Source organism: Cetorhinus maximus, chromosome 19 (assembly GCF_964194155.1).
Source record: "Cetorhinus maximus chromosome 19, sCetMax3.hap1.1, whole genome shotgun sequence".
Classification (NCBI taxonomy): Eukaryota; Metazoa; Chordata; class Chondrichthyes; order Lamniformes; family Cetorhinidae; genus Cetorhinus; species Cetorhinus maximus.
This window is the reverse complement of record NC_135897.1, coordinates 94,783,777-94,795,888: the sequence shown is the minus strand read 5'-3', so window position 1 is coordinate 94,795,888 and position 12,112 is coordinate 94,783,777. Positions and strand designations below refer to the sequence as shown.

At 45.3% G+C, this 12,112-nt stretch overlaps 1 protein-coding gene across 1 annotated transcript in view; it reads left to right on the top strand.

Annotated features, from left to right (window-relative positions):
- Positions 1-10,528, top strand: part of LOC144694047 (PHD finger protein 13-like) — a 45,970-nt gene extending 35,442 nt beyond the window's left edge. The window contains exons 5-6 of the mRNA XM_078564403.1: positions 8,210-8,260; positions 9,923-10,528. Coding sequence (XP_078420529.1) covers positions 8,210-8,260; positions 9,923-10,149 — 278 coding nt within the window. The 3' untranslated portion in view covers positions 10,150-10,528. The remainder of the gene's footprint in view (positions 1-8,209; positions 8,261-9,922) is intronic.
- Positions 10,529-12,112: the final 1,584 nt, after the last annotated feature.

The following is a 12,112-nucleotide window of genomic DNA, read 5'->3' as shown; positions in this document are numbered from 1 at the left end:
TTTGTGTTTTCATGTACAAGAACACCCAGATCCCTCTGTGCTGCACTTTTTTGGAATGTCTCTCCATTTAAATAATAGTCTGCCTTTTAATTCTTCCTACCAAAGTGCATGCCCTCACACTTTCCTACATTAAACTCCATCTGCCAAGTTTTTGTCCACTCACTTAACCTGTCTATATCCCCTTGCAGATTCCTTATGTCCTCATCACAACATGCCTTCCCACCTATTTTTGTATCATCAGCAAATTTGGATACATTAAACTCTGCCCCTTCCTCCAAGCCATTAATATAGATAGTAAATAATTGAGGCCCTTTGACTGATCCTTGTGGCACTCCACTAGTTATGTCTTTCCAACCTGAAACAGACCATTAATCCTGACTCTCCGTCTTCTGTGTGTTAACCAATCCTCAATCCATGCTAATACATTACCCCCAATACCGTGAGCTCCTAACTCGTGCAATAACCTTTTATGTGGCATCTTATCGAATGCCTTCTAGAAATCCAAATACACTACATTTATACATCCCCCTTTATCAACTCTGCTTGTTATAACTCCAAAGAACTCTCGCAAATTTGTCGAACATGATTTCTCTTTCACAAAACCATGTTGACCCTGTTTGATTGTGTTAAGCTTTTTTAAATGTCCTATTTCTTCCGTAATAATGGACTCGAGCACTTTCCCAACGACAGATGTTAGGCTGACTGGCCTGTAGTTTCCTGCTTTTTGTCTCCATCCCTTCTTGAGCAGGGGCGTCACATTAGTGGTTTTCCAATCCACTGGGATCTCCCCAGAATCCAGTGAGTTCTGGAATATTTCGACCAATGCCTTCATTATCTCTGCAGCCACTTCCTTTAAAACCCTTATATGCGGGTCATCAGGTCCTAGCCACCTGTCAACTATTTTGTTCCTCGTGATAGAGACTGTTACAAGATCTTTCCTCCCATTAGCTCCTTGCTTATCTGATATCTTTGAGATGTTTATAGTGTCCTCCACCATGAAGACCAATGCAAAATATTGGTTTAAATTATCTGCCATTTCCCTGTTCTCCGTTTATCCATTCTCCAGTCGCATCCTCCAAGGGTCCCACCCTCACTTTAGTAACTCTTTTTACATACCTGTAGAAGCTCTTGCTGTTTGTTTTTATATTTCTTGCCAATTTACTTTCGTAATCAATTTTCTCCCTCTTTATTAGCTTTTTAGTCATCCACTGCTGGTTCCTAAAAAATTCCCAATCCTCTTGCCTACCACTGGTTTTTGCCGATTTGTATGCCTTAGATTTTGATTGGTCACTCTCCTTGACCACCTTTGTTAACCATGGGTGGTTCATCGTTCTCATTGAGTCCTTCTTATCGGCCGAAATAAATTTTTGCTGAGCGTTATGAAATATCTGCTTAAGTGTCTGCCACTGCTCATCCACTGACCTTCCCTTTAGTCTCATTTCCCAGTCCGCTTTCTTCTGTAATTGCCATATTTAAGTTGAGGACACCGGCTTGAGACCTGAATTGCTGGCCCTCAAACTGAATTTGAATTTCTACCATATTGTGATCGTTAACTCCTAAATGATCCTTAACTATGATATCTCTTATTGATCCCACCTCATTACACATTACTAAATCTAAAAAAGCCTGTTCTCAGGTAGGTTCTACAACGTATTGCTCTAAGAAACAATCCTGGATGCACCCTACAAATTCGTCTTCCATGTTACCCCTGCCAGTTTGATTTGTCCAGTCAGTATGCAGGTTAAAATCACCCAAGGCAATTGTAGCGCCTTTCTTACACACCTCCATTATTTCCTGATTTATACTTTGTCCTACAGTGAGGCAACTCTTCGGGGGCCTATAGACAACTCCCACCTGTGACTTCTTCCCCTTGCTATTCTTTATTTCCATCCAAACTGATTCCACATCACGATCTATTGCACCTATATCATTACTCACCACCGCACTGATACCTTCCTTTATTAACAAAGCTACCCCACCTCTTTCTTTTTTGTCTGTTTTCCAGAATATCGAATACCCTTGAATATTGAGTTCCCAGTCTTGGTCACCCTGCAACCACGTCTCTGTAATAGCTATCAAGTCATATTCATTTATTTCTATTTCATAGTCATAAAGTTACACAGCACAGAAACAGGCCCTTCAGCCCATCGTGTCCATGCTGGTCATCAAGCCCCTATCTATTCTAATCCCATTTTCCAGCACTTGGCCCATTGCCCTGTGTGCTGCGGTGTTTCAAGAGCTCACCTAAATACTTCTTAAATGTTATGAGGGTTCCTGCCTCTACCACCCCCTCAGGCAGTGTGTTCCAGATTCCAACCACCCTCTGGGTGAAAAAATATTTCCTCAAATCCCCTCTAAACCTCCTGCTCCTTACCTTAAATCTATGCCCCCTGGTTATTGACCCCTCCACTAAAGGGAAAAGTTTCTTCCTATCTACTCTATCTACGCCCCTCATAATTTTGTATACCTCTATCAGGTCCCCCCTCATCATTCTCTGCTCCGAAGAAAACAACCCCAGCCTATCCAGTGTCTCTTCATATTTGTGCCCTCAACTCATCTATCTTGTTACAAATGCTGCGTGCATTCAGATTAAGAGCCTTAAGCTTTGACTTCTTACCATTATTGGTTGTTCTGGTTCTGATTTCTGCTGCACTCTTCTGCTTATATTTTCTGACCCTTCCTGTTACACTTTGATTATAGTTTGCCTCTTCACTACCCTGCAGCTGTGCTCTCTCATTTCTTTTCAATTTTTTTAAACTTCCCTTCAATTGAACACTCCCCCGCCCCAACTAATTAGTTTAAAGTCCTATCTACAACCCTAGTTATACAATTCGCTTAGGGCACTGGTCCCAGTATGGTTCAAATGAAGCCGGTTCCAACAGGTAGCTCTCTCCTTCCCCAGTACTAGTGCCAGTGCCCCATGAATTGGAACCCATTTCTCCCACACCAATCTTTGAGCCACGCATTTACCTCTCTAATTTTATTTACCCTACGCCATTTGCACGTGGCTCAGGTAGTAATCCGGAGATTATTACCTTTGTGGTTCTGCTTTTTAATTTAGCCCTGAGCTGCTCGTAGTCCCTCAGCAGAACCTCTTTCCTAGTCCTACCTATGTCGTTGGTACCTACGTGGATCACGACAACTGGATCCTCCCCCTCCCGCTCCAAGTTCCTCTCCAGCCCAGAAGAGATGTCCTTTACCTTGGCACCAGGTAGGCTGCACATCCTTCGGAACTCTCCGTCTTTGCTGCACAGAACAGCACCTATTCCCCTAACTATGCTGTCCCCTATTATTACTACATTTCTCTTTTCTCCCCCCACTTGAATGGCACTCTGTACCATGTTGCTGTGGTCAGTTTGCTCATCCTCCCTGCAGTCTGTGCCCTCGTCCACACTAGGACCAAGAGTCCTGTATCCAGTGGACAAGGGGCACTGGCTGAGGCTCCTCCAAAGCTAAAATCTGGATCACCATACCTGCCTCACTCACAGTCGCATCCTCCTGTCCCTGAACACAGTCCAAATTTGACGCAATTAATCTAAGGGTGTGACTGTTTCCTGACGCATTGCCCAGGCAATTCTCCCCCTCCCTGATATGTCGCAGTGTTCACATCTCGGACACCAGCTCATTTACTCTGAGCCCAAGTTCCTCGAGCAGCCAACACTTGCTGCAGATGTGGTCACCGTGCATCGCACCAGCGTTCACCAGCACCCACATACTACAGCTGCGCACATCACCTGCCCAGCCAACTCTATTCTATTTAATTAATTATCTTGGATGTTAAATATTTTATAAGTGAATTTCTTAATTGTACTCTTCAACTGTAATAACATCTCCTGATTTAAACCACTTGGCCAGTCAAAAGAGACACAGAAGAGATATCCACCAATCACTTACCTGTTTTCCTTTGACATCACACTTTGGCTCTGACAGGTAGAAACAGGTCCTCCTCATGCACTCCCCCGTAGGTGCTGCTGACTGCCTGTCCCAGGGTCCTCCTCTCGCACTCTCCTCTAGGTGCTGCTGACTGCCTGTCCCAGGGTCCTCCTCTCGCACTCTCCTCTAGGTGCTGCTGACTGCCTGTCCCAGGGACCTCCTCTCGCACTCTCCTCTAGGTGCTGCTGACTGCCTGTCCCAGGGACCTCCTCTCGCACTCTCCTCTAGGTGCTGCTGACTGCCTGTCCCAGGGACCTCCTCTCGCACTCTCCTCTAGGTGCTGCTGACTGCCTGTCCCAGGGACCTCCTCTCGCACTCTCCTCTAGGTGCTGCTGACTGCCTGTCCCAGGGACCTCCTCTCGCACTCTCCTCTATGTGCTGCTGACTGCCTGTCCCAGGGACCTCCTCTCGCACTCTCCTCTAGGTGCTGCTGACTGCCTGTCCCAGGGTCCTCCTCTCACACTCTCCTCTAGGTGCTGCTGACTGCCTGTCCCAGGGACCTCCTCTCACACTCTCCTCTATGTGCTGCTGACTGCCTGTCCCAGGGTCCTCCTCTTGCACTCTCCTCTAGGTGCTGCTAGGTGCAATTCTCTAGGGATTGTTCTCCTTAAAGCAGAGAAGATTAAGGGAAGAGTTCATAGTGTTCACAATCATAAGGGGTTTTGATGAAGCAAATAAGGAGATGCTGTTTGTACTGACAGGAAGGTCATGAACCAGAGGACACAGATAAGTGGCAAAAGAAGCGGAGGGCAGATGAAAAATCATCAAATGTTTCCATGTGTGGTGCAGAGATGCAGATATTGGGCAGGTCACCCTGTTGGATCTACAATCTGAGCTTGCTGCTGTGAGCTGCTTGTGGCAGTTGGGGTCTGTGGACCTTGGTGACCATAGTTCGGGGAGTGTAAAATCCAGTCGGGCTTCCCAGTCCCGATCATGATCTAATGTGTCCTGCCTCAAAAAAGTGCTTGTTTGTGAAGGTTGTGTGATGACTGAACAGGGCTGACCTGTGATGCCACCATAGTTAAATAACCAGCCAGCACTGGGTGTCCCAATTCGCACAGATGGAATGGACATATGGCTGTTCTAACAGAGTCCTGCAAGGCGGGGAGGTCCATTCCCTTTCTTTCACCTCTTTTCTCTCTCAAGATTCTGAACTCCTCGTTCATTTTTCTGCCCGCTGACTACGCTCTGGCACATGTCCCCAGGCCTTGTCCTGTCTCACTCTCATGTGATTGAATGTAACTCTATGTTTCATACGTGTGATTATGGATGCCATTGGCAAGGCTGGCATTTATTGCTCATCCCTGTTTGCCCTTTGAGAAGGTGGCAATGAGCTAGCTCCTTGAACTGCCGCCATCCTAGTGGCACAGGTAAACTCTCAGGTGGTTAGGCTATATTTGAGTATGTTATTCGATTATTTTTGGGGGTTGGTGGAGGGGGGAGGGTGTAAAATTACAAGCAGGTTCCTCCCTGTCTGATGATCAATGTTCACAGGTGGGAAATTTCTCAGGAGTAATCGGGAACAGATCTGGGATTTTCCTGCCCCGAGTGACTCAACCACTTGTGGATAAACTTCCCTAGATATCTGGGAAGGAAAATCACATCTTTTCCAATGGATTTGCCACCCTGTCAGCTGCTGTCAACCCTGCTATCCACAAGCAACTGAAAAGTAACAGCACCTGTCCCAGAAACAAGCTTTCTTCCAACAGCAGCTGTGCAGATTAACCCCTGGAACATTCACCTGTCAGCACTGTCTCCCAAACCCAGGACCTCCACCACTTGAAAGGACAAGGGCAGCAGTTGTATGGGGACACCATCAGCTTCAAATTTTCCTCCATCAAGACTTGGACAAGTCAGCAGTTCCATCATCGTCACTGAGACAAAATCCTGCAACACGCTACCTAACAGCTCAGAGGGGCACCTTCACCAGGCAGACTGCACACTACCTAACAGCTCAGAGGGGCACCTTCACCAGGCAGACTGCACACTACCTAACAGCACAGAGGGGCATCTTCAACAGGCAGACTGCACACTACCTAAGAGCTCAGAGGGGGCACCTTCACCAGGCAGACTGCACACTACCTAACAGCACAGAGGGGGCACCTTCACCAGGCAGACTGCACACTACCTAACAGCACAGAGGGGGCACCTTCACCAGGCAGACTGCACACTACCTAACAGCACAGAGGGGGCACCTTCACCAGGCAGACTGCACACTACCTAACAGCACAGAGGGGCCCTTCACCAGGCAGACTGTGGGGCTTCAAGGACAAGACACTTCACCATCTAGGGATGAGAAAAATATGCTGGCCTTGCCAGTGATAGCTACATCCTGAGCATGATCTTTTTAAGCCAAGAACTGTTTCTCATCATGCATCCATTACACGTGCAGCACAATGGGTCCTAGCATAGAATTATGCAGCAGACAGTGAATGGTGGGGAGGCAGAAGGCGTTTCTTTTTGTTTTCCCTCTCACACTCGCATTTGTCGCTTTTTTCCACCCCCTGCCCTCTCCCGCCCTCTCTGGCTGTTTTTCAGTCACTACAGTAAATTGGGTGGACTGGAAGAGGGATTGGCCATTTGCTACTCGCCAATTTGCTCTGGTGCCTAAACTCAATTCCAGCCCCTTACCCTCCTGAGCAGAGGCTGTGCGGCGATTCCCTTTTTCCATGGAGGTTGATTGGGAAAACCTTCTCAACACCCGAGGGTGGTTCTCTTCTGCAACCTTTTTAGATCTGACACTTTTACTTTTCATGTATTCTGTGTAATAACCTTGAGGCAATATTTTGCTGGGGTTGTGAGGTTGGCCTAATGAAAATGAAAAGTTAACCAAGGATAACTTATTCATTAACCAGATTATTTCAGGCAAAGTTTTCAAGCTGGTTTACCATTGCTAATTTTATATTTCACCCTATTCGAAGGATGTTAAGGGGCTGGGATCGGTCATAAGCAGCCAAGCAGAATGGACAATAGGAAATCACCTGCCCAACTTACCGACATCATTCCCTTAAGTGCCCATTTTTAAAAACTGGGTCTACCTAGACGATGAATATTATCAAGCTATTCATCTGCAGGGAGCCTCATAGGTTCACACTTAAACCTTCCCAGTGGCTGTGAGCTGTTGTCTGGTGGCATGTTCTCTTAGACACATGATTTGTATGGTGAGAACATGCTATACCCTCAAAAATAAGCACCTACTTATTGCTAACATTGGTCTCAATATGGGTGGTGGTGGACTCTGCCTGTGGAACAAGGATTCCTCAGTTTCAAAACTGAGATTACATACGAACGTACGAATTAGGAGCAGGTGTAGGCCACTCAGCCCCTTTAGTCTGCTCCGCCATCCAATAAGATTATGGCTGATCTGATTTTAACCTCCTATTCCTGCCTACATCCCATAACCTTTCATCCCCTTGCTTATCAGAAATCTATCTAGCTTTTGCCTTAAAGGTATTCAAAGACTCTGCCTCAACCACCTATTGAGGAAGAGAATTCCAAAGTGTCTCAACCCTCTGAGAGAAAAAAAATTCCTCATCTCTGTCCTCAGTGGGCGACCCCTTATTTTGAAACAGTGGCCCCTTGCTCTAGATTCTCCCACAACAGGAAACATCCTCTCCACATCCACCCTGTCAAGACCCCTCAGGATCTTTTACATTTCAATCAAGTCGCCTCTTACTCTTCTAAACTCCAGCGGATACAAACCTAGCCTGTCCAGCATTTCCTCATAAGATAAACTACCCACTCCAGGTATTAGTCTAATAAACCTTCTCTGAACTGCTAATGCATTTATATATTTCCTTAAATAAGGGGACCAATACTGTACACAGTACGCCAGATGGTTTTACGAGTGCCTTGTATAACTGAAGCATAACCTCACTACCCTAGTATTCAATTCTCCTCACAGTAAACGATAGCATTCTATTAGCTTTGCTAATTACTTGCTGTACCTGCATACTAACATTTTGTGATTCATGCACTAGGACACCCAGATCCCTCTGCATCTCAGAGCTGTGCAATCTCTCACCATTTAGATAATAAGCTTTCTTTTTTATTCATCCTGCCAAAATGGACAACCTCACATTTTCCTACATTATACTCCAGATTCATGGCTTTTTGTTCAGTAAGGGTATTAAGAGATATGGGACCGAGGTGGACAGGTGAAATTAGGATGCGATCTGATTGAATGGCTTCCTGTTCCAATGAGAAGTTTGAATACTTTCTTTATATGAAGCAACAGGAAGGAGATGACTAACTCAGTGTTACACTTATCTTGCAGGTCCTCCTCCTGACACAGACATGGACCCCACAGAAAACCTCAAGATTGAAGGTAAATTTCCTGATGGACCTACTGATTATGGGGATGAACATACAACCTTTGTGTATTTATCTTAACAATGTTGCCATGTTTGATGCTTCTCTGCGGTATATTCTCTCAATCCTCCTAAAGTTCAAATGCACTTTTAGTATATTCATCATGGCATCCCCTTTCTCTTTAGTTTAATTTTCCAGGGTCTCAGAACTATTGAATTCTTCACCTCTGCTTTCCCTTCAAACTGTGGCTCGAAGAACACAAGCAAAATATCCCTTAATGTTCCCTTCTCTTCACATCTACAGTCTCTGTACCTTGGTTCTACACTCTGGGCCTCGACCCTTCCCTTGGATTTCCTAACTTTCTTGTAGAACTTCCCTGCACCACAGTAGTCCAACTGTTTCCATTTCCAGCTAACCTTGTATGTCTGTGGCCATTTATTCCTCAACCCCTTGTGTTCGCTGACTTATAGTGACTTTCGGCCCATCTTTAGTTTTAAAATTCTCATCCTTGTTTTTGTGAAATGAACAGTGTCCCTATGGCCTCACCTCTTTGTGACCTCCAGCCCTACAACTGTCGGATAGCTCTGTGCTCCTCCAAATCCGCCTATTTGCACAATCTTGATTTCTGTTGCTCCACCATTGGCAGCCATGCCTTCAGCTACCTGGGCTCTAAACTCCAGAATTATTTCTAGAGGGAAGGATTTTTTTTTCTTTCATGGGATGTGGGCATCACTGGCAAGGCCAACATCTGTTGCCCACCCCTAATTGCCCTTGAACTGAGTGCCTTGCTCAGCCATTTCAGAGGACAGTCAAAGGTCAACCACATTGCTGTGGGTCTGGAGTAACATGTAGGCCAGACCGGGTAAGGACGGCAGATTTCCTTCCCTAAAGGGCATTAGTGAACCAGATGGGCTTTTGTGACAATTGATAGTTCCCTGGTCACCATTACTGATATTAGTTTTCAATTCCAGATTATTAATTGAATTTAAATTGCACCAGCTGCTGTTGTGGGATTTGAACCCATTATCCCCAGAGCATTAGCCTGGGTCTCTGGATTACAAGTCCAGAGACATTACCACTACATTACCGTCTCCCCCAAGTTAATAAATAAAAAAGTTATGTTGAACTAGGTTCGATCACACTAGGACAGGAGTACTATGTACAGTTCTGGCTGCCATGTTATGAAAAGGATATAGCGGCACTGGAAAAGGTGCAAAGAAGATTTCCAAGGGTGATGCCAGAACTTGGGAACCTTCTCGAGGACAATTGGGGGATGGGCACAAAATGCCAGCCTTGCTAGTGATGCACACATCCCAAGAAAGATTTTTAAAAAAACTACCAGAGATGCTTGGTTTGTTTTTGCATGGCCCCCCTGAATACTTTGTGATCTGAGAATTTGTACTGCAGGTCTCTTTGCTTTACCCCATTTAGATCTAATTTTCCAAGTAATATGTGATCTTCCTTTTCTTACCAAAATATAATAGCTCACACTTATTCTATATTGAAATTCATTTGCCAATCCTATACCATTCTGCAAATTCGTTAATGTCATCTTGTAATCTGTTACAGTGCCCCTGGGTATTGACTGCCCACTCCAGTATGGTGTCATTCCCAAATCTAGATGTAATTCTTGTTGGTTGTTAAGGATCTGATCTATTGACCATTTGGCTCCTTTCAGATGATGACTCCTGGGATCTGATCACGTGTTTCTGTATGAAGCCATTTGCCGGCAGGCCAATGATTGAATGCAATGAGTGCGGGACCTGGATCCATCTCTCATGCGCTAAAATCAGGAAATCGAATGTTCCTGAGGTTTTCATCTGCCAGAAGTGTAAGGACTCCAAGCAGGACATTAGGAGGTCCAATCGAGCTCGAACGGGGCCCAAGAAACGCTTCAGCGAATGACTAGTTAGAGGCCTGACAATTCTGGCAGGTTGTAGAGACAATCATGCACAATGGGAAATGGAGAAGGTGTTTTGAGAACGTTGTGGGACCAACTCTATCCTGTCTGCTCAGGCGTTGAACATCTGCCTTCTTGACAAAATTCAATGGTGCAGGATTCACCGTACGTTGAATATGTATATAATCCAAGACCTGGAACTATCAGCCTCTTCTGGATCACCCAATCTCTTCAAAATCTCCTCTTCTTTTGGTAGTAATCTCTTTAAAACCTGTGACTTAGAGACTAGACCAAGACAGTGACCTGTTCTGCACTGTCCTATTTAAAGTAGATCTGTGATTATGAAGCAGGACTTCTAAGTAAAGAGATGCCAGGAAATGCCAGGGATTATTTGTTGCTGTTAGTGTTGACTTTGTCCATTGTTAATGGAACAAGGGGTAATATGTGAATTTTGGTACTTGGCAGAGGACTGCCAGTAAATGAGGTTGGGGATGGGGATAGTTGCGGACAATGGGGATGAGGGACCGAGACACGGCTTCTTTGTCGTAGCAATGCAATTCAAACGTGTCCATTGAGCATAAACCTGGCAGAGAAACCTCTCCTAAGCTTTGGTTAGACCACCTTGTACAAGTGAACCAATCACCAAAGATGAAAATGGTCATGTGGGTAGGCTGAGGCCTTGAGTTTGAGAAGTCACTATGCAAAAGTCTAGGTGTGGGTTCCGTTAACATGTCACATTGCAAACCTTCGGATAAGGATGTGGTTCAACATGACACATTTTGTCCCTTTTTATTCCCTCCCATCCTATTAAAAAATACAATTGTAATTTAAGATTCATTTCCCATTAAGTAATGGAAATGAATCTTTGGTTGTTAGAAGTTTTTCCTGATGCCATTGGTTTGTAGGCAGCTGTTTGTAGAAGGCTTTAATCTCTTCTTTTCCCCCATCCTCCCAATCTCCCGATGACCAAATACATGGTACAGTATTGAGCCGTGCAGGCAGTTTTGATCCTCAACTTCAAGAGGTTAGGGGGGAGGGGAAATCAGCCAGAGATCCCACACCTTCCTGATTAATGTGCCTGTGTGGATGACAGGCAAAAGCTGGTGTGGACCCCTCCACAATGGGTGTAGTCTGCTCCTGCTTGTTGTGGAGTCTCTCACGTTACACGTACCCATTTGTGTGGGCCGTTTAAAGATTTAACATGGTAGCCAGGCATGAGCCTGTGCCTTGAGCAAAGATGCCAGCCACACAACCCACTAGTGGAGCTGGTGCTAATATGATGGGAATTGCACCTCAAATGCTTGGTTGGTATAATTCAGTTACATGCTGCCTTAATCAACATTTACAACCACAGAAATAAATGTACAGCAATCTCTTATTAAATCCATATCACTTCACAAACATGTAACAGGGAACAAACACTGAACATTCAGAGCCACTTGAACTGCAGTAACATCCAACCCCAGTTACAGATTCCATCTTTCCAAACTTCAGTTCTCCCTGGACAAAGCACTTTAAGCTGTATAACACTGGGGTACAGTACTGGTGGGGACAGATCTGTCACTGTATAATACTAGGGTACAGTACTGGTGGGGACAGATCTGTCACTGTATAACACTGGGGTACAGTACTGGTGGGGACAGATCTGTCACTGTATAATACTAGGGTACAGTACTGGTGGGGACAGGTCTGTCACTGTATAACACGGGTACAGTACTGGTGGGGACAGATCTGTCACTGTATAACACTGGGGTACAGTACTGGTGGGGACAGATCTGTCACTGTATAACACTAGGGTACAGTACTGGTGGGGACAGGTCTGTCACTGTATAACACTAGGATACAGTACTGGTGGGGACAGGTCTGTCACTGTATAATACTAGGGTACAGTACTGGTGGGGACAGGCCTGTCACTGTATAACACTGGGGTACAGTACTGGTGGGGACAGGTCTGTCACTGTTTAACAC